We start from the raw sequence: 27776 nt of genomic DNA on the forward strand, positions 1-27776 counted from the left end.
GTGAGGAGGAGGTGGGCACCCCCGTGAGGTTGGCCTGGAACGCAGTTGCTGAGGGTAAACAAGCATTAGCGCTAAAAATCAATCACTCCCATTCTCAAGGCCGTCAGAGAGAACCGCACAGGGGAACAAACACACACCCACTGCAGTGAGAGATACAGACACAGCCCGGTACACACATACTCACGGAGCAAAACACACAGTGAGTGATACAAACAATTAGAGAAAACTTTTGCTCTTTAACGGCTGCTGAACCGCTCAAGAAACTGACATGTGCTCCCTCGGTTATGATGCTTGAGAAACACACAAGCAAATGTGTGTCTTTAGATGTAGTGTAACTGTAGCACAAATGGATATGCGATGTTTAGTGTTTGTTGAAATCACTAACACTGACTAGGAGTAGCAGTAATAGTGATGCTTGACTCGGCAAATCCCACGAATAAGGGCAGTGGGGGTTTGCGCAGACCTTGTGACTTGGACACAAAAAACCCTCTTCTATGTGTGTGTGTCTGGATGTGGCCCACAGCCATAGTGATGAGGCTAGTTAATCATCAGATCAGGTTCATGGCTTCTCTTACAGACGCGGCCAGTCGGCTCTTTCAAGGGGAGGAACCTGATCTCCATGTCCTTGCGTAGGGAAAGGGGAACAGAAGATAGACTGAATCTCCTCTCATCCTCTTAACCCTCTGGCTTTAGGGTGTACATTTGACCAAATTAAATTCTCACCACAACAGCCCTAGAATTTCTCTTTCCACCTGATTAGTCAAACACTTCTGGGGCACGAGTTTAACTTCATTTTTTGCAGCAGGTTCTGTCATCAACTAGCTATTTTTGACTGCATGCAGGAGATTGAGGCATATTCCCTGTGATGTCTTAACAGCGGTTTTCAAACAGATTCATTTCAGGCTGGAAAAAGTGGAAGGGAATGTGAATGGGAGTTGAAAGCAGTACAGTCTTGTCAGTTGACACTACTGCTGTCATAAAGTCATGTGACCACTCATGCTCAGAGGCAAATTGGCAAATCAAGTAGATAAACATGACCTGAGTTCACACTGTACAATGAAAGCCTGTGAAATGAGGCAAACAACCTGCTGGCCTCAGAACAAATTCACAAAAAAAAAAAAAAAAAAAAAAAGATATCTGGCCTAATAAGATTGAGGCAACAATGCACTACTCATCCAACATTCTAAGGGAGCACAGAGCAAGAGTTCTCTCTTGTCGCTGCCTTCACCAGTCTGTAATGACTTGATTAGTCTAGATGGCACCCGTGAGCAACGGAGCCGAGACCTTACGGGTCACGTTCATTGGGCCACTGTGCTACAACTTATGGCTTACTGCTGTCTTGCCCCCACCATCCCAAAGGGCAAAACTTACTTACGCTATTCTTTAATATATTTTGCCTGCGTGAGAGAGAGAAAGGGATGTTTATTGCTTGTGGGGTACATGGACTGGGCTGGAGAACAGAAATGTTGGCAAAAAGGCCACTGGGCAACCAAAGAACAACAGGGTCGTTCTGCTTGCGGGCAACAAAGTAGTTCACCAGCCCCTCAATATTCCAGCCAACCCCTTTTATGCAAGCAGATCTTGGCAGCACACATTATTGTAAGACTCCTTTTGTACTGGCATTTGAGACCGAAGGACAAGGCAATAGAACAGGCTAATCTAAGATATACAAAGCACATTTCATTTAGCTTAGTAAGCGTTCTTAATGACAGGAAGGGTTATTTACACACGCTGTCTCTGTGGCTTGGTTTAGGAGCAGCAATTAATGGCATGATAGCATCTTTTACTAGTAGTCACAAACGAACAATCCAGAGTTCTAAACTTATAATGTTATGTTTCATCTGTTACACCATCAAATCCATGTAGTCAAATCTGCTTTACAGTCAAAACTCACAGTAGAGGAAACCTCAATGTTTAGCCATTAGCTGGGAATGTGGAGCAACCAAGCAGCCGGCAAACAGCTGCAGGGGCAATTTCCTGTAGGTTAATGATGCTAAAAATGTAGAAGTCAAGCATGGCGCCCATTTAGCTGGCTCTCCAAAAGGACTAAACAATGTATCAGCATAAAGAGGCCGCCATGAAGATTTTCAGTAAACTCAGCCTAGCTAAAATGATCAAGTCAACCGAAGCACGACAGAAAACCCCGACTTAGTCAAAGATCTCTCGCAGTCGTGATCGCAGAAACCTTGCGAGACAACTGACGGAGCCAAAGCAACCTCAATTCATACCCGTAAATACTCTCCCTTACACAGGGCATCAGTACTACAAACTCAGGCAGTGGATTGCTATGAGCCCTGGGGACTCTCCACTTTTGATGCTCAAGACTAAGGGATGTATGAAGAGATTTAATGGCTCTGAAAGCAGGAGAGCTGAGGAACGGAGCAAAGGGCCCCTTTTCAGTGCATTCCAGCCGCCTGTGCTCTCCCCATAGTGTTCCTCTGCACAATCCTGCCCTGAGGTCTGCTGACCTCTGACCTGACTGACCGGCTTGGCTGTAGGCTTCTCGTTTGTTACTGACTTTATCCACTGACAAAGCAAGCAGGAAACTGGCAGCTACCCAACAATCCCATGAGAGGATGACCAACAGCTTGCTCAGCTTACCGTTTATTAGTGGATGGGGTCAACAGGCAGCACAAAATAAGAAATGTAGCTGGCTTTATTCTTTTTATTCTTTTTCTAAAGGTTTCCTAACATATGAAACTGCACAGGATAAAAGGAAGTTTGAAACCTAAAAGGTTGGTGAGAATTTCAACCTTGTATCTATCAGAGCAGATTAACAACTTGTGCAATAACTGCAGGGTTGTTCAAACCCCAAAAGGAGCGATTCATGACAGGATTGAGTTTCCCTATCACTTGACCCCACATTGGTATGGGTGGACGGTCCTTGTAGTAAATGTACTGTAGGTCCCTTTGGATAAAAAAGCGTCCACAAAAGTGGCAAATAAAAAAAAAGTACATATCAGTTCTGTCTCGGTCTTTCTTCTTTCTGCACTTTGCATGGTGCATACCGAGGCATCAAAGGGAGCTACAGTAATCCAAACACCATCGTTACTCTGAAAGTTTACGCGCTGCCCTAGAGGGAGAGATAAAAAGGGATTGTCAGGATCCACTTACAGCTTTTTGGGCTGATCCAGGCCACAAGGAAGAACTGTGAGCTCAAACACAGCAGAGTGCTGCTGGTGCACTGGACTCCAGCAGGACGGAAGAGCAAAGGGAGGTCATTAACCTCTGTGACTAAAATGCACTCAGATGGCTCCCTGCTCTGGAGGCTGATGACAAGCGTCTGTGTTCTTTTCAACAACTTGTTGAGCTGTCTCCACCCCCACCACCTGCCCCCACCTCTGAAACCAACACCAGCCATCCCCATCTCAGGAATGTAACCCAAGCCCCGCTCCTCTCCAATCACTTTGCAGAGAAGACAGCTGTTGTTGTGTTCTTTCCATTGTGTGTTTGTGTATTTTCTCAGCCATTACTTCTACTCTTCCTTTTTTTCCCTTCCTCAATCCCTCGCCCCACCGCTGCACAATAATTCATGATCTAGTGCAGAGTTGAGCGCAGTACAGTCAACTTTGACTGACGGGAATCGAACGGCATGCCTCTGTAATGGTAAAAGTGCTTCAGTAATGGCTATGACATTGAGGGTTGGGCTCTGTAGAGGAAGATCTAGTGCAGAAGTCATTACCACATACTAAAACCAAATGAAGCCAAGAGCATTCAAAATAAAGCTCTGCAGGGCAGGAAAAACTGTTTCCCATCAGGTTTTCAATGTGGTTCCTCACCTTTAACTCCAGCGTTTAGACTCTTGGGAAGGTCTGGGCCATAAGGCTGTCTGCTGATTCACGTAATGTCTCAGGAAGTTATTTCCCTGAAAGAGGCCACCCCCACCCTTTCAGCAGGGCCTTGACAGAGGAGAACAGAATGGAGATGCATGGAGACGGTGCTAGTGGAAACGTCCATGCTTTGCAAATAGAAGGCATACGATGGACAGCCGCCTAGAGCCACTTGTTAAGGGACCTATAACATACTATTGAACTGGCTTTGTAGATCGTTCTAATCCTGGGTGCTTCTGATGTTCTTCCACATTTCCATTACTGTCATTGGTTACCAAATCGATTGTAATTGCAGCCTTGTTGTAAGGTTGGGGAATTGCTAACATCTGCAGAGTCTCCTCCACGTGTCAGGGGCTCGTCTTTGCTTCAGCACATTTTTCTAGTCGCCACAGCTTGTTTCAAAAGCATACTCCACATTTGTTTACTTAATTCTGCTCAAAACGTGCCTTAAAGAGATTCCTCACTGTTAGAGTCCAGATAACTTAAAATGACGCGTGAAGTCTTGCCTTCCTTTCCTCCGTAGGCTTCATTACTTTTTAATACGTGTGCAGGAAGAGGGAAAAATGGCGTTTAGATAATCAATGGTACAGAGGCAGTAGCCCATTAATCTCTCCATGGATTCCGTTCTAATATGCACACTTGCTTGGGTAAACATGAGCTCTGCTGTGGTGCACGTGTCTGCCTGGATGGGCCACTTAATGAAACAGCCAGTCTTCGCTTCCTTTTGAGGAGATTTTGCTGAATGAAAAATGAAATGTCTGCTGTTTGCCACGCCAAAGAGCGTCAACGTTTTATTGTATTCAGGTGGGACTTGTACGGTCCCCCATGCGAACCAGACAAACAATGAAAGCAGCAGGCAGGAAATGGTGTGAGCACTAGAGCAAATCCCTATGGAGATTTTATCAAAGATCCCTAATGCAAACAGCAGCACAACTGACCGGGGGGAGGCACACGAAAGCCGTACAGAAAGAAAGGTGACCTGCAGCACTGAACCTGGACAGAGGAAGAAGATAAACATGGCACAGAGAGAGAAAGACAGCCTTTTGTGTGGAGGTGTAGATGTAGAGGAGGATGTATACAATGACCGCCGGTTGGGGCGGCTCTGAAACCAGAGCTAACCGCTGGGCTCACAAGCCTTCTTCTTGATGAGCAAAGAGCCACCTGTGGACAGAATTGGCTGCTGTGACTGTCTCCTAAGGTAACTGAGATACACCTGTGGGGACGCGCTCACTCCTGCGCCCGCATCTCATGCATGTGACGTCAAATGGGAGGAAAAGAGAGGAGGAGAGAGAAACAGAGCAGAGTAATCTGGAGGAGAGGGTGGGCGGCCTGGCAGCCATAAACATAAGGACAAATAACTGTGAATGTACAACATAAGCCAGGGTAAAGTTTGATATGCTTTACATGTCGGAGGGTAGCTGGTGGGTGAAGAAAGACAAAAAGCCGTGGCTAAGAGGATTGCGAGGCAGGGATAGTGCACGCTGGAGCCTTGAGGTGGCAGAGATTTGTGCCCGTATGGAAATGTATGATTCACCCCCCCCAGCAGCGGCTCCGCTGCCGTGAACACGCTATACTTCATTTGCTGGCGATTATGCAGGTTGCTGGCCCTCTAAGCCCCTTTGAACTTGTAATTGCCGCCGGTTTTAAATAATGAACATTAAGGGAGATTCAGAAGAGTGTGTGTAATTACAGGTTTTCCCTCCTTTTATTCTGCTCCCTGGTTGAAGGGGGAGAGGAGGAGGAGAAAGAAGGAGGAGGTTATGCTTGCTGAAATCCGTTGTGTCTTGCCAATTCTCTTTATCTAAATCGCTGTAGATTTGAGCAGGGTTTGTCGTGCCCCGGGGACATTACAACTACAGCGATCTGATCAATATTCACATGCATTCACATCTGGAGCCAAAACGCTCCAGTTTGATTAGGATATGTGTCTTTAGTACATTTTCTTTTATTTATATCTGCCTTTTTTCTTTGGCTTTTTGTGAATATTTTTTTATATTGCTCACAGGTTTTAGTCATCATGAAACCCTCCCTTATGAGCCTGAACGGTGAGCATCAGATACTGGCACCACAGTGTGGCGGAGCAGTCGACGGAAGGCTTCAGTTCGCCAGCATCTTGGGAGGCTGAACAGAAACCACAGCAAATTGGTGCGTTTTGTTTGTTGCCTTTGATGCACCATTCAAGATATGAAATGATATTGTGCAGTCACAGCGCTCGGTCGTCATTATGAAATAGCATAAAGGAGGTGCAGACAGAGCTCAGAGGGAGGCTTGTGAGGAGAAGTGCTGGAAAAACAAAACAGAATAAAAACAGCAGCAGAGAAAGGGCGGGAAGATCACAGAGCAGAAATAGAGCTCTGGGATTCAGAGGAGCGCCAGTCCCCTGACAAACTAAACAGAGAAGCACAGTCTGGTTTTGATTTTTGCTCCAAACACACACACACACACACACACACACACACACAAACACACACACGGCCATCCTCTCTTAGCTTTCAGCTTCTATGTCTCAGTTGTTTCTTCGACCACACCCCTAGTTCCTCCCTCTTTTTAGCCTGAGACACAATGTAAGCAAGTATATGAGTGCACACATTGATTTCACAGTTTATTACTTATAGCTTTACCACAAGGGTTGCTATAAAAGGCATTAGAGTTCTCTATGCCTTCTAATCACATCTATGACCAGTTTCATCTTTTAGGTCAACAGTATAGACAGAATCATGCTGAGCAAGTTAGTGAAACTTCCTCACGTTTTATAGCAGCTACCTGAATAATAACAAATCTGGATCACATTCTTGCAATCTTCTGGGCAGGCATTGGTGCCTTCGCTCTTGTATATGTTTCTGTTTCTGACCTTACTGAATGTAATACTGAAGTCAGTCTATCAAAAAGTCCATTGGGGGGAAAACACAAAACCTCTGAAAACCAACAAGTGCTTGAAGTTTGAGGATTTGCCCTTCCCTGGGCCGTTAGCCAGCCTGGTGTTCTGGGCAGACACGAGTGGGTTGGTCTGTGTGGAAGTCAGTTAGATCTGTCCAGTAAGATCTAGAGTTACTAAACTAGAGTTCTTGTTCTCCTTACTGTTTATGTGTATCTTCAGGTCAGAGCAAAAGCATTCCCCTCCACACACACACACACATGCATAGAACAGCGTGTTCCAGCCTGTCCAAGCTGTCTTTATTAATACTGACTCAGTCTGGGTATGTTGGAGCATTCCAAGTGTCTGCAAGGTCATCCCTCAACTGACAAAGATTTCAGAGACTCATTCATCTCCAGAAAGCATCAATCCATGATAAAACATGCTATAAGTTCAGTCTTACACAACATACAGCATGATGCTCAAAGACAAGATCAAGAAAGAGGAACACACTAACAATTGCCTTCAGGTTATAAATGTTAATGCACAGAGACATATTAAAGCATAATGCAGCTGCAACAGTTTAAATAAGGATGCAGTGATCTGAAAACAAAATTTGTATTTAAGAAGTGAAGCTAATATTGATGCTGAACAACTTGATGCCAAATGCTAGTTGACGCAAAAGCTTCTTCTCAGGCACTGTTATCCAAGATCTGTCAAACACCGAAAGCATACACACACATACACACACACAAGCACACACACACACACACACACACACACACACACACACACACACACACACAAACACACACACACACACACACACAGACACACACACACACACACACACACACACACACACACACACACACACACACACACACACACACACACACACACACACACACACACACACACACACACACACACACACACACACACACACACACACACACACAGCAACTATTTCCAAGTACTTGCGTACGGGAGATGAAGGTTGATGTGGGTCTAACGTAATTCCACAACCTGCGAGAATGAAAGAGTCACTCGATATGGACAACTGGTCAGCTGACTGCAGCAGTGGGCAGTTTGCAGTGACATACTTGATTTTCTAGACTTACAACAGGTCTGAATCAACAGATCAAATGGGCAGAAAGCAGATAGAGTGAGTCCCCACTGTAGGGTCACTGTCCAAAACACAGCTTTACCAAAACTGTTTCCATTCTCAGCATTGCCACAAGGGGTGCAAAAGCACACATTAGTGTAAGTATGTTTCTGGTCTCAGGCTTCCTTACACACACACACACACACACACACACACTGAGAAGTGAACTGTTATATAGGCTGCACTGGTGATGGATGGCAAACACGCCCATGATAGATTAGTGTTGCCCCTTTGCAACCCCCCGGAGCGTCACTAAACAACCTCGCTGGGCCTTAAATGAAACTGCTGCTTTAAGAATGCCCTGCATTACAGCAAACAGTGAGGGAGGAAACCTTTCCTGAGAAAACTCATACAGCAGGGGTACTCATACAACTCATACAACCTACCGACCACATTTTATGTGTGTGTGTGTGTGTGAGAGAGAGAGAGAGAGAGAGAGGGGGGGGGGGGGGCTTGTCTGAAGTTTTTTTTTTTTTAAGTGTACATTTTGTTTATATGTAGATGTCCATTGTTTAAAACAATTGTCAGATGTGCTGCAGTGGAAATGAACAGTGATGTGAATCAGACATGCAAACAGTCAGAACTGATCAGCCCAAACGTTTAATTGAGTCAAGCCTGAGGAACGAGTCTGTTTGCTTTACTGTGGGACAGCCTGACCCCTGGCTAATCCTGTTTATTTGCTTACACAGTCATTTGATGAGGTTTGTAACTTGTGAATCAAAAGCAAAAGATCAGAAATGATCAGCTGCCTGTTTCTGACTAATTCACTAAGTCAAAATGAACTCAAAATCAACCATCTTTACTAAATGCCCTTACATTTAATAAGTGCATGTTATTCTGAAGAAAACTTTTCATATACTTTCTGCAACATATACTAACTTTCTCCACCATTGAATTGACTTTTTTTAGTTGATGTAAAGCCTGTTATTAAGGGAAAAAATAAAGGTAACACTTTACAATAATGTTCATGGGTTAACATTAGTTAACTACCTAAGTCAACATGAACTAAGAATGAACAATACTCATTTATTAATCTTAGTTCAAATTAATTTCAACATTTACTAATACGTTATTAAAATCAAAGGTTGTAATTGTTAACATTAGTTAATGCACTATGAACTAACATGAACAAACAATGAACAGCTGGATTTTTATTAACTAACATTAACCAAGATTAATAAATACTGTAGTAAATATATTGCTCATTGTTAGTTCATATTAGTTAATACATTATCTAATGTTAACTAATGAACCTCATTGTAAAGTGTTACCAAAATAAACTAAGCCAATAACATCACAACTAACTTTTCACGACCCAATCAAATCCAATGGATACAAAAACAATTAAAGTCCTGCCCTACATTATTGTCCAATAAATATTCACTTTTCCCCAGATCCTCATGCCATTGGTTGAGCCTCATTTCAGGCCGCCCAGCTCAAACGACCCTATTTATTTTCACTGCTTTTTGTAGGCTTACCGAAGTGAAAGGACAGCACAGGCCTGGAGTGATATCTTTGTATCTGAGTGCTTCCTGTTTTCATTGCAGGCTGACCCTCTTCTTAGCAGGAGACACAGTAAGGGCGCCAACAGACTAATTGAGAGGATTCAAAGTTTGTCTCCATTAAACTGTTGGGTGACCCTGCAGCGATGACTACACTTCACCACTGCCCTACTGTGAGCCTAGTGGAACGCTCTCCTCTCTCGTTCATTAAATATGAAGTCTAATAGAGCAATACACCCCATAGAGGAGTTTATCTTTCCGATAACATAAGCTCTGTGCCGTATGGGAAAGCTTACAGCAGCCATCTGGGATTTCCTACCCGCTAATGGCACTGGAAGAGATCCAGAGAGCTCCAGGAGCAAAAGCGCATCTCTCGGGCTTCACCGGCAGTGCATTCTGACCCAAACTCTCCAGTTCAGTCAGGTGGCGAATGTGCACTACATGCATCTCTTGGGGGTTTATCCTTCGCACCGCTTTGGGATTTGGCTGTTGGCCCCAAATGACCCGTTGGCTCAGAGAGGCTTCACCCATGTAAGGGGTGGGCTCAGAGCGTCAGAGAGGGAAAGCGTTCCTTGGGAGTGGAGGCCATCGATTTTAGCCCACAATTGTAACTGTTAGCTGGCGCCTTGTTTTGTAGGCGCGGGGGATGGAAACGGGGGGAGGGAAGGGGTTACGTCCTTTTGAGCCCCTCAGAATAAGTGACAATGGCTCAATGTTGAGAACATATGTAAAGGGACCCCCGCCGCTCATGGAAGAGCAGCTCCGCTTTGGCCCCGCGGTTGAGAAAATACAACCTCGCTGCTTTTCTTTTGCACCCTTGAATGAATGGTTGAATGGAGAGCTGCCGCTACGGGCCATTCAGGGCCAAAGTCCCCATGAATTCACCCGCGCACCAATGCATCCTGAACTGGAAAATACATTTGCTTAACAAATTAAAATAAAAGGCCTGATGTGTTAGTGTGTGGCACGGCCGTGCGGTGTAAAGGATTGCGCGGGGGGCAGCGGTTGGTACTTTGGGATAATTCAATTAAGCCTTTTTGGTCAGAAAAAAAATAGAAAGGTGCGTTAAAAAGGATGAATTATTACTCACACACATAAAAGACTCTGAAATGAGAGAAACATCTAAAAGGATGATGGAAACTTCTGTATTTCCATTAATGAAAACTTCTCCTTAGGTTTTCAGCGCATTTTAAAACAATTCTAAAAGGAAACGGGAGTGCGTCTCTTGTGAACGTCGTGAATGGGGATCTCCTGAGCTGCCAGTAAAGACGCCTAATGATCTTTGAAAACAGTGTGAAATTCCTGCGTGATATGGAGCCGAGTGAAAGAAGCGAGAGGCGTTTGTGGGTAAAAGCGGCGAGGTAGGTGGCTCTCTCTTCACTGCTTTACACACAAGTGGCTCTGAGAGTGCGAAAGGGACGACAAATGAAAAGAGTGCAAGAATAATGCAGAGAAAAGTGAAGTGTCTTTGTCCATCAAATGGTTGTTCTGATGAGTATGAGAGTTATAAGCGCATGGCAGAGTTCAGCGCCTCTGATTATCCCTCTAATGTTTCTAATGGCTTTACAGCCCTTTTAATTAGCCGTCATTATTCTGGCTTGAGTTAGATCACTGGGTCCAAAGCCAGACTCTTACGGCAGTCCTCCACAGACACAGTCCTACAGACGCATGGCCGTTCTCAGTTCACATGCTCATCCCTCAGAAACCCGACCCTTCCCGTCCCGATCGATATATCCTGAGCCGCGGATGATGTCGTGACATCAGAGAGGCCGAGGGAACACGACCCCGCATGCCACCTCTCTAAACCAACACACACACAGCGCTCTCTACTAGTGCCACAACAACTAGACTTACACTGAACCCTAAAAACGTTCTTCGCGAGGAACTGATTCTGATACTGAACTCGAAGTCCCCCTGTGGTGGAAATCCAGCTTTTAATGTTGTTTATATGTCTATGTGGTGTTTTTAATCTGCTTTAAGACAAACCATGTGTAAATTCATAAGTCGACAGCATTTCTGAGTATTTCCTCCTTAAAACGGCAGTGAACCAAAGACACAAAAACACGCTTTGAAATCGCTGGTGTTTCTGACGTCACAAACTACCTTGTAACCAATCAGATCAACGTGTGATCGTCAACCCGTGGATCTCTGAGCTGAGTGAGTGAGTGGAGGCGGGGCTCATTTGCATATTCATAGAACCGCGCATACTAAATGAGGCAAGGGTGTCGAGTTACAGTCAAGCTATTTTAAGGCATGAAGACATTTTCTTCAAGGAAAAAACCCTTAAATATGTCATTTTGTGATCAAAGATGAGTTTTAATGGATACAATTATTGACTACATTGGGACTTTAACATCAAAATGCTATTACACTCACAAAATGGCTAAATAATTAGTTTAGTGCTGCTTTTCAAATGAAAACTGCTCAGGATCAGGATCAAGCGGTGCATGTCGCTGAGTAACACAACGCAGACAAGCGTTTCAAAAGCGGCCGGATCTAACTGTTCTATGAATGTTGATAGCTGTGCATTGATTCTGATTTGTAAGAGTTTCAATTAAGAGTACTAGCGTGCGATCTCAGCATTGTTTTCCCAATCATAGATACAGAAAGAGCTCATGGAAAGACAGACACTTACTGTGAGATGCTGGAAGAGCCATGCCCGCATGATGTTGGTGGCGACCTTAGGGAAGATGCCTCGTTTTTTCTGTCGCTTTTTGTCCTTGTCTGGATCGTCATCGTCGCCCGTGCCGGGTGAGGCCACGCTGTTGTCTAAACCATCTCCTGGACGAAAGGGAGAGCTTTTTAGAAAAGTGGTACACAATCTTACACACAGTGACAATATATAAACTTACATAAACCCTAAAACACAGGGATGCCCTCACGTCAAAGCAAGAAGAACAACAACATCAAAAAAATGTAAAACGCGATAAACACACACGCACAGTATTGCGGCCCCTCCCCTTCCTGCACCTCATTTGCATATCCCGAGCACGACTGGCACTCCTTCGCTCATGTCCATGTGTGAGGGCAGGTCGGGTCTCTGCATAACCTACTTCCCAGACTTACTTTCTTTCTCCTCTGCCATTAATTGTGCATTAGCAAAAATGATTTACTTTAAAAAGTCAGTTATTTTTTCTTGGCCTTGGGCAAAAATGCCTTGAAAGCCTTCCTTCAGGGCATCTAAATTATGTATCTGAAAAACTCCTGCACTACGCCGCGATATTATACAAATTTACACTTGCACGTCGCTCTGTTTTTGGGGAGACATCAATCACACGCACCTATATGAGCAATAATCACGCATTAATATTTCAAATAATCACTTTAAAAAGGAGCAAAGAGAACAGATCCGACGGGTGGCGTCATGAAATGCAAAATACATAAAGAATACAAGGACAGTTGAAAGCCTTTCCTTCTCTGTTTTAATCTATTATTTTTCACTCAAGTGCCGTTTCTTTGCCCTCGCCGCGTGGATACGTGCGATGATGCAGAAGTGACCTCACAGGGGTAGGGGTTCGTAACGCACACTCCGTCAAACTGCACGTTCAGAAAAGCAATGGCGTAGCTGTCACTTGACAAACACAGTTTGCTCATCTGCTCCAATGACATCTGGAGGAGGAGTGTAAACCTGTCTTGTTGTGGTGTGTTATGAGTGGACCACAGCGAGCCGTCCAGGCCAAAAGTTGGCCAGATTAATTTTATTGACGTTTCCATTTTCACTGCAACGCGATAGCCTAGTGCTCGCGGTGGCCAGAGTGACCCGTGTGTGTTTACAGACCGACGACTCGCTTCATTACCCTACGGCCCCTGAAACCAGACACACACAGACACTCGCTGATAACCAAATCTATATGTACACAAATTAAACGTCTGGAGATCAGTGTGTTTTCAACAGATCTAGATCAGAATAAATCAAACACATCATGCAATTTAATGACAGAGAATGAAATGTACACAAAATTGCTAAAAGGCTCATTTTACACAACATTTACTTTATCCTCTGAGAGAGGATAACGGGGTGTGTTGGGTTCTGTTTTTAGCTGATGCCAATAATCTACCCACAAATCAGCCAAAAAACGATAACTCTGTCACTAGTGGAAATATGCACACACATACACACACATGACAGTGAGTCAAAGAAGTGGAAATAATCAACAAAATGATTCGACGGGATTAGCGCAGTGAAACAGAGACTGACACAGGGGGAGAGACAGAGAAAAAAGAAAAGAAAAGAAAAGAAAAGAAAAGAAAGGAAAAGAAAAAAGAAAAAAGAAAAGGAAAGAAAACAAAAGAAAAAAGAAAAGAAAAGAAAAGAAAAGAAGAAAAGAAAGGGTAAACTTGCTCATTACATGTGAAGCTGCTAATCTACATGGCCCCGCCGCTCGCTGGTTAGCGCTGCAGCGCCGCAGGGCGAATCGTCCCAAACGCTAATGGCCTCTGACTGTTCCCTGGCAACTCTGCCATTTGAACCTGTGCGGATGTGAACTCCAGCACAAAACATGAGGACGACACGAGGAGAAGAGGAGAGGGGGAAGGGGAAGTATCCCATCATGCACCTCTGAGACGGGGGCAGATGAGGGGGGGGGGTGGCTATTAGGAGACGCCCAAAGGCCTCCGGGAGACGAGGTGCTGCAGTCTCGCCCCAGGCACTTTTGGAAAAGCAGTGCCCTTGGAGAAGGAAAAACATGCCCCCTTTCTCTCTCTCTCGCTCGCTCCATATCGGCCTCTATCTGGCTCAAACATGTCCAGTCTGTAGAGAGAGACAGTGTTTATCCACATTAAACTCGGCCCCCACTGACCCGTATAAAGTAGAGAACTGTAAAAAACAGCTGTAATATTAGCCAGTGTTCCTGCCTTCTGATTGGTCAATCCAGTGTTCTAGTGATGCTAAATCATCATTTAACATTTCATGAATATATGTGTCTTTTAAAATATGGTAACAACTTGAGGTTGTGTTACATAGTGAAGTCAATTTTAATTTGTACAGTTTCTTTCACAATAGACATATTTGTTTGTTTGAGTCACTTTGAGCAGTTTAGAGCTGGATGATGGGACAGTCAAACACCCTGTACTCTCTATAACGTGACCTCAAGTGTCTTATATGAGTTATCACAACAGAAATTTACACAGCACATCTGGTTAAATTACAGTAAAAAAATAAATGAATTAGACCTCTAAATGAACTGGTTTTATTTAAATCAAAAACATTATGTAATAATCGCTGAATAAACATAATTACATTAACTTATACCACCGAAACAAATGTTCATGGATAAAATCGGGTAGAAAAAGCTGTTTAATGTAACAATTAGAGGTTACCTTATTTTGCAGTGTGGACATTAAAGCAGAACAGCGTCAGCGTCGAGAGTTCAGAAGTAGACTGAAGCTGTGCGGACGATAAGAAGCCGTGTGATTATATAACATGTGATCGTAACAACTGCAACGAGGAAAGAGTAAAAAGCCAAATCAAGTAGGCTGAAGCTTTGTCTTGAGGAGAGGTGCGGTCACAGATTTGTTTGGCCCGGACATTTGTTTCAGGCTAATGGGGCATGAAGGTGGAGGCAGTGCCGTCAGAGTCTGAGCTTAAAGACTCTAATTACTGAGACGGCGTCCACAGGACCGTTCCTGCTCCTCTCAGAGCTCGTGTTGGAGAGCAGTGATCCACACCGCTGCGCTCACCCACAAACACAGAGGTCAGCGCGGAGAGCGTCAGCCCTGAACCCTGCGCCTAATGCCACTGCTCGCTTTCACTAGTCCTCTCATCCAGAAAAGTAGTCAGTGGGTCAGTGTTTACTTGTGTTAATGACTCCACTCGCGTTTGCAGAATTGTTTGAGACTAGTAGCTGACTAGAAGCAGAACTAATAGACTAGTATAATAGACAAAAAAAAACACATCATACACAAGCAGCAGTTCATTTAGTGCTGAATAACCTACACACACACACAAACACACACACACACATCTGCACAAACACTCTCATCCCGGACAGCTGCGCTCTCACAGTCATTCTCGCCGTGTTGTTTTCCTACTCATGTAATGTGCGGTTGTTTGCACTGAAGAACTAAAGCTTCTCTTTTGCTTGTAAATGAAGTGGAATAAACCGCTTTAATTAGACGTCTGTATGAGGAAGCAGCTTAATAACACACACACACACACACACACACACGATCATGTCGGTGTCATCCCAGGAGTGCCGCAGATTTCAGAATCTCTAAATCCTGTGCTGAGAAAATTAGGTTTTACTTTATTTTGATGGTCCCTTTAACACATTCTGTTGACTATAAGTAACATTGCACCTACATGTCTACTAGCTCTCATTAGAGTATCAGTAGAGTATTAGTAGAGTATCAGTAGAGTATCAGTAGAGTATTAGTATCAGTAGAGTATTAGTAGTGTATTAGTAGAGTATTAGTAGTGTATTAGTAGTGTATTAGTAGTGTATTAGTTGAGTATCAGTGGAGTATCAGTAGAGTATTAGTAGTGTATTAGTAGAGTATTAGTAGTGTATTAGTAGTGTATTAGTAGTGTATTAGTTGAGTATCAGTGGAGTATTAGTAGTGTATTAGTAGTGTATTAGTAGAGTATTAGTAGAGTATTAGTAGAGTATCATTAGAGTATCAGTGTATTACTAGACTGGTACGGTTAGAATAAGTTGACGTAGTTGCAAATATACTTATAGTCAGTAGAATGTCTGAGGAGCATCACAATAAAGAGTTAGCAGATATTAAGCAGAGAGTCTACTAATACTCTACTAATACTCTACTAATACTCTACTGATACTTTACTGATACTCTACTGATACTCTACTAATACTCTACTAATACTCTACTGATACACTACTAGTACTCTACTGATAATCTACTGATACTCTACTAATGCTCTACTAATACACTACTAGTACTCTACTGATACTCTACTAATACTCTACTAATACACTACTAGTACTCTACTGATACTCTACTGATACTCTACTAATGCTCTACTAATACACTACTAGTACTCTACTGATACTCTACTGATACTCTACTAGTACTCTACTGATACTCTACTAATACACTACTAGTACTCTACTGATACTCTACTGATACTCAACTAATACTCTACTGATACTCTACTGACACACTACTAATGCTCTACTCTACTATTACTCTACTGATACTCTAATGACAGTTAGTAGACATGTAGTTGCAAAGTTACTTATAATCAACAAAATGTTCAAAAGGGACCATCAAAATAAAATACCGAATATTAAAATGAGATGACCTGTGTGGAACGAGAGGCATCACAGGATTTTTTTTTTTTTTACATGAACAAACCGACCTCGTGAACGCCAGGAGAAAATAAAAGGATCTGAAATAAAAGGTTGATAATCACATGCCAATAGTGTTTCAGAAGAGCCAGTATGAAGCGCTTGAGTAATTACACGTGTAATTAACCTGCTACCTGTAACGGCAATTATCTCATTACATCATAAACAGGGCCTTGGAGGGGCCGCGCCTGATCGTAGCGCTGCGTTCCCGCCGCCCCTCATCTCGTCTCTTCATTAGTCTGCTAATCACTCTGATGAGTTTATGAGACATTAAGTGTTTCCTGCATCTCTGAGCTTCTGGCCCGTGTGAAAGACAATCACAGGGAAACAACATCCCGAGAGACGGTTTAAAGGAAGCTGCACGCGAACCTGTGCTGTAAGGACAACTGATTCAACACTAATGCAAAAACATGTACGGATGCAGGGCGGAAAGGCCGGTGCGTTTACTGCCGCTGCGAGCAGGAATGATATTGGCGAGTGTGTGAGGGAGCATCTGCAGTCCAGAAACAATGAGATCTTCCTTTCGAGGGAGGAAAAAAAGCAGGTTTGTTGTGAAGGGACTGAAAGTCTAGAGATTTCACACACCCCTAAACACACGCGGCACGGCCCACCGACCCCACACTCTTCCTGCAGCTTGTCGTCCAAATCAAATTACAATAATTGGCCCCAGAGGTTATTGAGGTGCATCCAAGTCTATTCTCCCTCTCTCCAGTCAGTATCATCACACTTTGAAGCTTGTATTACAATGGAGAGCAAATAATGACTGCGCACATGAGAGCCACAGCACTTTCACACCGCAGTCATTAGAGAGTTAATTACTAAGATAATTACTACAGCAAATTACATCAATTTTCACCAAAACAGGATTTCTATGGCCCGTGAACACGAGCAGAGAGAAAGAAAAAGCTGTGCTGGAATAGACTTAATCTCCAGAGAGGGAATCAAGTCAAGTCAAGTCACCTTCATTTATACAGCGCTTTTAACAATATAGATTGTTTCAAAGCAGCTTTACAGCGATAATAGGAGATTACAGTAACAGAGATTGTTTTGGCTTTACAGCAGCTCTAGAATAAAGATATTGTCCAGCTAAAGTTAGTTTTGATTGAGTCACTTCCATTGCAAAGATCATTAGTTATTAACTAAGGGGCCGCTAACACGACACCGTTCTAAAAGAAAACCCTTAACGCACTCTGGCCTGCTCATCAAAGTCCTGCTCTGAAGGCACAGGGTCCGATTCTACAGCACACAAAACCTGTATTTATGGAGATTCTCCACCCTCAATTGCCCTTCAGACAAACACAGACTCGACAGACACCTTGGAGTTATTACACACGTTATCCTACCAGAGCCGGGCATCAGACGCCGGGCTTACGAGGGCACACCGCGGACACGAGACACGAAGAAGCCGACGAATTAAAGCTTCTACACCAACAAGTCAACCATCAGATCAGGGGCTCTGTTCGGCAGGCCTCTCTCATCAGCCGTCTGCCCTGAACTTTTGCTCACAAATGTCCTGGAGGCACAGAACAAAGCAAGCAGAACTGATTGCTGCTCCACGGCCCCACTCTGTTCCGCTGCGTTCTGACTCTGTTTGGCTTCCTAATGAGCTCACTAAAAACCCAATTCATCACCCGTAACCCCTTCTCAACCCTACTTGAAATGCAGTTTGGAGGAGTGCTCAAGAGTGGGGCGGGGGTGTGGGTGACGGGGCGGGCCGTGGACGGGCGACAGTTCAGTCCCTTTCACTTTAGGAATGTGTGCCTCTTTCCAGCGGCCCTACAGCAGAGATTTCCACATTAATACCCTTCCTCGTCCCTGGGAAGACTGGAATTTGGTGGGAAGGGAATGTGGCGGAGTGGAGGGGTTCTGCACAGATGAAGATACAGTTTAGGAAGGCCGATGTGTGTCTGTGTGTGTGTGAGAGAGAGAGAGAGAGAGAGAGAGAAAGGCTTGTGTGGGGCGTAAAGTCCCTGAGTTCCTCATTACACGCGGTCAGAGCGATTCCTCAGGGCACCTGAGCTGAAAGCAGGAGATTAAACCATTGATGAAGCCTCCGTTTAAAATGCAGCTGTTTTATTCTGCTTTGGTAATTAATTCTTTTTCCGATAGTGTATTGATTAAGCGCAACCCCTGATGAAGTTCAAACTGTGAAGAGCCCCCCCCATGGGCCTCGGCTACCTCATTGCAGAGTCAATGAAAACTTCCTCTGATTCTCTCTCTCGCATGCACACGTGCAGTTTGCACTCATAAATTAGTCAGCGTTCTGTTGCCGCTGTAGTGCTGTCCAGGGCTGGGTATTGCCAACTATTGATACACGTGGCAACTCAATGAATGAATGAATGAGGCATTTATATAGTGCTTTTTTATATGTACGACTGTACACCCAAAGCGCTTCACAATCATATCAGGGGATCTCTCCTCAATCACCACTAATACATCCAAGTGACTGGATTGTGATTGAAAACCTGCCCATATTCAGATGCGGTAAGCAAATGGATCAGCACGAGCATCCTCTGAACGTAGTTCACCATGTAGGGAACACCTCCAGAGTTCACGTGTTCACTTGTTCTTCTCTGCAGCAGCTGTGAGCTCCCATCAGCCCAGCGGCCCCTCTGGGGACCCAACTAGCAGAGAAATCAGATACTGCTTTACAAGAGCGGGAGAAGCTCGCGTCTTATCCAGACGTTTCTACCCGCTCCTTTACAAGTCAATAACCGCGGCCCGCTGTCCTTCCCACAGACATTCCCTGTGTTCAAGCACTCTTCCACGAATGTAAAAATAATGAGCAGAACTGCATTAACGGAGAGAGGGAGAGAGTTATGTAAATCAGTCGGTGATGAGTTTTCTATTGACTGTCTCTTGTGTTTTAGGGAAACTCAGAAACCTCTTCCAGTTGAATAGGGTGTATTCAGGTGAAATTCTTCTCGACGGCAAAAAGTGACTGAATTCACCTAGTTTATTATCATTCGATGGACTCAACAGCTCTGCATTGAACCTTATAGGAAGATGCTCATTCCTAACTAATGTTTCCCAGCAGAAGGTTCAGATTACAGCCACTCTGGCGTCCGTGGAGTTTCTATAAGTCGTTGTCTCACATTGCTTGAGTGCTCTATTGGTCTTCATAAAACAAAGACATTTTGGAAAATGGCTGCCTGACGCAGGTGTGGAGTACGAATGTGGCGTCTATACTACATTTTTAAAATAAATTCATCGTCCTTTGCCCCTGAATTAGTCCAAAAACACGTCTCAAATCTAAGAGCAGCCTTATGTCTGTCTGCTTCTTCAAAGCTGTTATCTGCTTTGCTTTTCGCCCTCTGTGTATTTTTTTTCTGTCTCACTCTTTTTTGGCTTTTTATTGATTTTTCAATTTTCTCTTCCTGTAAAACCTCAACAGCAGATGCAGCCGTTCCCCTAAAGCTCCTGAGCGGAGGCAACGACTTCAACCATCAGGAAAATCAAAGGCAGCGAGAAAGGGAGAGAAACAACAGCTTCTCTCTTCACTGTAATGCACGTGTTGCACGCATCGAGGAAAGAGGCGAATTCAGTGGAAGCGGACTGCGCTTTGACCCAGCGACCCCAGCGAGGCGTAAGTGGCCCGACGGAGAACGAGACGAACCGAGACAAGACGGCAAAGATCTCCAGCCAAAGGTCGCTCTAGCCTCCGGAAAGCGGGGGGAACGTGTCTCATTTAGCGCACAACGATGCGCTTGGACGCCGGCCCACCCAACAGCAGGTGCTTTGAACAGTGGCTCCTCATCAGGCCAGCGTAACCTCTCCAGCACCGAGATGCTCTTTACTCATAAAGAAGGAAAACGATCTCATGGGCATCTGAGGAGGAACGCAGACCGCAAGGCCTTTGAGGAAGAAACAAAACCGATCTGACGCGCTTCGGCCGGCTCTGCCTGTCTCCCTCTTGTTCTGTCTCTCTCTCTGTTTCTTAATAGCGCTGGAGTTTGTCCTGCGGGCCGTGTGAGGGCTAAAGGCAGCATTCCCTCACTTCAGAGCGCTTCTGAGGGTCGGCAGGTCGGATTCGCAGATGTCTCCCGCAGACAGTCTGTTGTCTGAGGACCACGGCCCAGCGAGAAACACACAATGCAGGCCTGACCCCGCAACACCGCTAAACACAACATGTTTTTTTGTCTTGTTTGGTTTTGTGCTTTGTCTACTCTTGCGTTTTCCCTCATGACTACTAAAGCTTTTCCACTGGAGGATGTCGAATGTGGAAAATCGGTTGCTATCGCGAGATGCCATTGTTTGGTATTTCATTTCAGACATCTAAACGGTCTCTCCTTAAACTTCCTCCAATTGTTTCAAGAGATTAAGTCATTCTAGGCTGAGGGGACGGGGGAAGATGCTTTCAAGAAGAAAAAGAAGGAAACAGCGGGTAGGAATAACTTCATGAGGATAAAGATGAGTATTGCTGTGCTGCCACAATTAAAACCAAATGGAACCGAGAACAAACCCCACGGGAGCATGCGTCTCAGGAGCGAGAAAGTCAAATTAGCTCTAGTACCTTAATGCATGCTCCTGGTATTGTTGTGAACAATTCGTCAGTGCACAAAGAAAAAGCCTATCTGTCGTCATCCTCTTTCACCAGAACGTGCCTCTGAAATGATCACCTAGGTCAGTTACAGTCCTCAACAATTGGCTGCAAACTCTGGTATGAAACACCCACTCAATTCTTAGTCCTGTCTTACATTTTATTTCGTGTTCGCTATGAAATACATTTCAAGATCAGAGGAAATGAAGAGAAGAGGCAGCATTTAACATTCAACAGCCTTTAAACATGGGAAGTGTGTAATTGGAGCTACCTGAACAGACCAGGAGGCAGAGTTTGAACAGCAGCCTCTTTTCCTCATGCTTTTTTAATGGCTTATGTGTGCGTGAGTACAAGCCTCCATTCTGAAATTGATAACATTCTAAATGAATTATCATGATGCATAATGAGCGTTATCTCGGCCTCCTCCCTGAAGCCCGCAGCCCTGCGTGGCACGTTGATTTGTTTTGTTGCACATTAGCCTCCGTTCTTCTAGAGAGCTCACCGCTCCAGGCGTGCAAATAAGAAATTATCCTTGCTGACTAACACTCCTAATACCTCCTTAGGGTAATTAGAAATTATTAGACGGCTGCCTCCAATAACAAGAGCTAATAGCACTAACCGCCGTCTCAAACCCCTCCATCCCAATCTCCTCAAACTGAACGTCAGGATGGTGCGCTCGGCACATGGACAGACGGACCGATGGACTGGTGCTCTTCCCCGACACGCTCCCCCATGCTTGACGACTCATTATGCCACACGAGGGAGCGGAAATCAGACTATAAAATGAGCTTATCTGCAATAATGCCCAAAAAGATTTGCATAAATACGTTAGCGGTGCTTGGGAAGGCAGCATCTCTTTCTCATCTGCCCACTCATTCGAGAGATACCTGTAGGGCATCGGCGCTGTGAGAGACCACACCGCCAAACGCTAGCCCTTCCCGAGCATTCTGGGTGTTTGGAGGGAGGAGGCGGGAGGGATTAGGGAGTAAAGGCCCGTCTGACGAACGGGGACGGATACTGCAGGAGACGAGGTTAACGTCGAAATAAGCACACCTTCAATAGACAAAATATTCGGAATGTTCTGATCCAATCTGGCTTCTGACCAGTAATGCTGCCTAAATCATAATCATACACTGTTGGTTTGTTGGCCAGAGGAGAACTGAGCGACTGAGTCTGGGTTCTCACAAGGCTTTTTTCTCCATTCTGTCACTGATGGAGTTTTGGTTCCACTGTCGCCTTTTTCGCCATTGGCTTTTGGCTTGCTTAGTTGGGGACATTTAATTTAATATTCAACAATAATATTAATCTGCCTGCATTGACACCATTATACGAGAACTGAACTGAGCTGGACGATGACATCGCGGTTTTCTCCAGAGCGGATATATATATAAACTAAATTAATAACTTTTTTACAACAAAAATTAAACATCACTGAACTTACTAAAGCTGGACTGTGACACTGTTTTCTTCTGGAAACAAATTTATCTCTGTAAAGCTGCTTTAAAACAATCTGTATTGTAAAAAGCGCTATATAAATAAAGGTGACTCAACTCGACTGACAAAACCAGCAGTTGGGTCTAGCTGTGAGTGTCCCGCAGGAGTGCTTCTCCACAATGAGAATTAACAAAAATGTGGTATTCTAATGTTCGCCTATCATTGTTTTGTTCCTGCTGTCCCATCAGAACAGACCTGAGACTCACTTTTGGGTCACGACCCACGGGTTGAGAAGCCCTGCTTTCGACAGCGCTGGCCTCAGTAACCCCTAACCAGCACAGGAACAAGGCTCAGACTCTCCTGAGAGCAGAACCGCTCATGCCATCCGGGGAAAACTAGTGTGATGGGATTATCACCTCTTAAGGGTGACTTCTTGGCTGACCCCCTCAGGCACAGCATGCTAAAACAAGAGCCCAAAAAACACTCAGCACAGCAGCGGTTAAAGGGCCAGCGCAGTGCAAATCAAGCCGCTAGAATGGAGCAGGCATGTAAGGTATTCCCTAGAGTTCATTCGTCTCACTGAGGTTTACTGCTCTTCATGGTCACCAGACCTGTGCTGCTCACAGATGATACAGATGTAGGGTTCGTACAGATACTGTAAAATAAAAAGGACTTTTCAAGCACTACTTTTTTTTTGGCTTTAAATCTCATTTATCAAACAATATCTTTATTATCTTTCAAATTCTAAAAAGAATTTTCAAAGCATAAATGGTACAAATAAAGTGCAGCACATGCAATGAATGTGGTAACTTTAACTATACTATGACAAAGATTTCACTTTCCTCTTTTAAACTGACTTTTCCCCCCATTAATATATAATTGACCTGATGAATGAAAGCTGTGTCATATACTTTTTACTACTATTTATATGAGCAATATCATGCAAATATAGCACAGAAATTATTAAAGATTTGATCAATATGTCTATTGCAAATAATCACAGATCTGCCTAAATTAAATGCCTGATTCCCATCGGCCTGTCTGTTGAGTTGTGGGTCAGTACTGAGTTTAGAAAGAGCGTATCTAGAGAGCCAGCAAACCTCATTAAACACAATTAAATAAACACACACAAATATGTGCAAGAAACACAGTGAGGGTCCTAGTGCAGTTCTGTCTGTGTGTGCCTGATAGTTTACATTTTTGTCTTTCCGTCTCTTTCTGGCATAAACTTTAACTTTAGAGAAGAGAATAAAGTGTGATATCACAGTCGGTCCAGACCTGCCACAACAACTCAATGTGTATGTGTGTGTGTGTGTGTGTGGAAGGTCTCAGTGCCTGAGGGCCACAACTGATATTTTACCCCCCCCCCCCCCCCCCCAAAAAAAATATTGCTGTGTAAAAGGGCAGAGGACTCAGCCGCTTCAGCCCGCTGAACTGATGTTGAACAGAAAGAGTGTGTGTGACCAGATGACACTGAACACACTCATGTATGTAAAGATATATGATGGACTGACAGCTTCATTAACTCATTAACACTGGACAGACACGCTGCTGTCGACTGTTAGCAGTGATTTCACACAGACTGAACTGATACTAAGTCAAGTCCAATTCACTTTCACAATACACACAACTTCAGAGCAGCTTTACAGAAAACCACACTGTTATGTCTATAATGCTTTACCATAGAGCTGAGTGATGTATAACGGTGATACGAGATATAGTATTTATAGTGTTGTCTAACACATATATCAGTGTCAAATACGTATTATTGATATACTATTAGTAGACTTAATTTAATCTTTATATATTTTCATTTTAGTTAGTTTTAGTAAGTTTGTTGTGCTTTTGTCATGTGATTAGTTTTTACACTTCTATATAGTTTTAGTAATTTTAGTCTTAGTTATAGCACTTAAACAATTTTTTTAATATTTTATATGATTTCAGTTAATGTTTATTTTGAAGTTATGTATTTTTTTTATAGTTCCAGTCTTAGTTTAGGTTACCAATAACCCTGTGCTGTAATGACTCGTCTGAGAGTTTTAATATTTAAATATTGGTTATTTTTGTTACTAAAATACTGATGCACAGATCAGACTGATGCATAACAATAAAACATTTCACAATAAATTTGTTTTAAATGTTACTGTGTGTCTCTCTCTCTCTCACAGACTTTCCAGCCTAAAAACTTTCTTTTAGGAACTCACGCTTGTCCTGTCTTGCGGGTGTTGAGAGTGAACAAACGCTTCAAGCGTGAACATAATTGCAAGAATGTGAGAAATGAGGAGTCTGTTCTGCCGGCTGGGGTGAAAGGTCACTGCGCTCTGCAGGACGACTGCATTACTGCACCAGAGAACCTCACTCTCTCTCTCTGTCCTGTCTCACTCTCTCTGTCCTGTCCCATCTCTCTGTCCCGTCTCACTCTTTCTGTCCTGTCCCATCTCTCTGTCCTATCTCACACTTTGTCCCGTCTCACTCTCTCTGTCCTATCTCACACTTTGTCCCGTCTCACTCTCTCTGTCCTATCTCACACTTTGTCCCGTCTCACTCTCTCTGTCCTATCTCACACTTTGTCCCGTCTCACTCTCTCTGTCCTATTTCACACTTTGTCCCGTCTCACTCTCTCTGTCCTGTCCAATCTCTCTGTCCCGTCTCACTCTTTCTGTCCTGTCCCATCTCTCTGTCCTATCTCACACTTTGTCCCGTCTCACTCTCTCTGTCCTATCTCACACTTTGTCCCGTCTCACTCTCTCTGTCCTATCTCACACTTTGTCCCGTCTCACTCTCTCTGTCCTGTCCCATCTCTCTGTCCTATCTCACACTTTGTTCCGTCTCACTCTCTCTGTCCTATCTCACACTTTGTCCCGTCTCACTCTCTCTGTCCTATCTCACACTTTGTCCCGTCTCACTCTCTCTGTCCTGTCCAATCTCTCTGTTCTATCTCACACTCTGTCCCGTCTCACTCTCTCTGTCCTGTCTCACTCTCTCTGTCCTGTCTCACTCTCTCTGTCCTGTCCCATCTCTCTGTCCTATCTCACACTTTGTCCCGTCTCACTCTCTCTGTCCTATCTCACACTTTGTCCCGTCTCACTCTCTCTGTCCTGTCCCATCTCTCTGTCCCGTCTCACTCTTTCTGTCCTGTCCCATCTCTCTGTCCTATCTCACACTTTGTCCCGTCTCACTCTCTCTGTCCTATCTCACACTTTGTCCCGTCTCACTCTCTCTGTCCTATCTCACACTTTGTCCCGTCTCACTCTCTCTGTCCTGTCCAATCTCTCTGTCCTATCTCACACTCTGTCCCGTCTCACTCTCTCTGTCCTGTCTCACTCTCTCTGTCCTGTCTCACTCTCTCTGTTCCGTCTCACTCTCTCTGTCCTGTCTCACTCTCTCTGTTCCGTCTCACTCTCTCTGTCCTATCTCACACTCTGTCCCGTCTCACTCTCTCTGTCCTGTCTCACTCTCTCTGTTCCGTCTCACTCTCTCTGTCCTATCACACACTCTGTCCCGTCTCACTCTCTCTGTCCTGTCTCACTCTCTCTTTCCCGTCTCACTCTTTCTGTCCTGTCCCATCTCTCTGTCCTATCTCACACTTTGTCCCGTCTCACTCTCTCTGTCCTGTCCCATCTCTCTGTCCCGTCTCACTCTTTCTGTCCTGTCCCATCTCTCTGTCCTATCTCACACTTTGTCCCGTCTCACTCTCTCTGTCCTATCTCACACTTTGTCCCGTCTCACTCTCTCTGTCCTGTCCAATCTCTCTGTCCTATCTCACACTCTGTCCCGTCTCACTCTCTCTGTCCTGTCTCACTCTCTCTGTCCTGTCTCACTCTCTCTGTTCCGTCTCACTCTCTCTGTCCTATCTCACACTCTGTCCCGTCTCACTCTCTCTGTCCTGTCTCACTCTCTCTGTTCCGTCTCACTCTCTCTGTCCTATCTCACACTCTGTCCTGTCTCACTCTCTCTGTCCCGTCTCACTCTCTCTGTCCCGTCTCACTTGCTGTCCCGTCTCACTCGCTGTCCCGTCTCACTCTCTCTGTCCTATCTCACTCTCTGTTTCGTCTCACTCTCTCTGTCCCGTCTCAATCTCTCTGTCCCGTCTCACTCTCTCTGTCCCGTCTCACTCTCTCTGTCCTGTCCCATCTCTCTGTCCTGTCTCACTCGCTGTCCCTGTCTCACTCGCTGTCTCCCTCTCTCTGTCCTGTCCCATCTCTCTGTCCTGTCCCATCTCTCTGTCCTGTCCCATCTCTCTGTCCTATCTCACTCTCTCTGTCCTGTCTCTCTCTTTATCCTGTCTCACTCTCTCTGTCCTGTCTCACTCGCTGTCCCGTCTCACTCTCTCTGTCCTGTCCCATCTCTCTGTCCTATCTCACTCTCTGTTCCGTCTCACTCTCTCTGTCATGTCTCTCTCTTTGTCCTGTCTCACTCTCTCTGTCCTGTCCCATCTCTCTGTCCTATCTCACTCTCTGTCCTGTCTCACTCTCTCTGTCCTGTCTCTCTCTTTGTCCTGTCTCACTCTCTCTGTCCTGTCCCATCTCTCTGTCCTGTCTCACTCGCTGTCCCGTCTCTCTCTTTGTCCTGTCTCTCTCTCTCTGTCCTGTCTCTCTCTCTCCTCTCCTGTGTTTGGTTTGGGCCGGAGCTTGACCGGATCACTTCAAGGCAGTTCTGTGCCGTACCGTAAGTGTGTGAGCCCGTATCGACCAGCCGTTACTGGATCCAGTGTGAGAGAGAGTCAATAACTGCAGTGAGGAGAACAGCTCACTGGTACTTATAACTTCAGAATGATCAATAACACTCTCTTCTCTCTCTCCTCTGCTTCATTATAAACAGATGCTCAATGCATGACGTGTCTAGCCTTTCATCAGTACTCAGGCACATATTTGGATACTATTTCAATAATTTTTTGGATGTAAATGGATATAAACAGTCTTTACTTGTAGTATACAGTTGTTCAGAAGCTACAAACACACTAAATAGCTTCATCGTCAATGACAAACGATAGAGAGCAATCTAATCCGCTGATGGAACACACATTACATGATTGCTGAAATATCATCAGAGGAGTTGATTCTCAGGTCAGTATATGGTAATCTACACTGATTTATCAGTAATATTTTACTCGTGCCCCAGTAAAAAGGGTCTAGTGG

At 44.5% G+C, this 27776-nt stretch overlaps 1 protein-coding gene across 5 annotated transcripts in view; it reads right to left on the bottom strand.

Moving 5' to 3' along the window:
* Window positions 1-27776, bottom strand: part of meis2a (Meis homeobox 2a) — an 87390-nt gene that overhangs the window by 31037 nt on the left and 28577 nt on the right. For 4 of the 5 annotated variants that reach the window (XM_081347229.1, XM_081347226.1, XM_081347230.1 and 1 more), the window contains exon 8: window positions 11990-12135. In XM_081347229.1, coding sequence (XP_081203355.1) covers window positions 11990-12135 — 146 coding nt within the window. The remainder of the gene's footprint in view (window positions 1-11989; window positions 12136-27776) is intronic. The other variant, XM_081347228.1, reaches the window with a different exon arrangement.

This window comes from Scardinius erythrophthalmus (genome assembly GCF_964197995.2).
Source record: "Scardinius erythrophthalmus genome assembly, chromosome: 19".
Lineage (NCBI taxonomy): Eukaryota > Metazoa > Chordata > Actinopteri > Cypriniformes > Leuciscidae > Scardinius > Scardinius erythrophthalmus.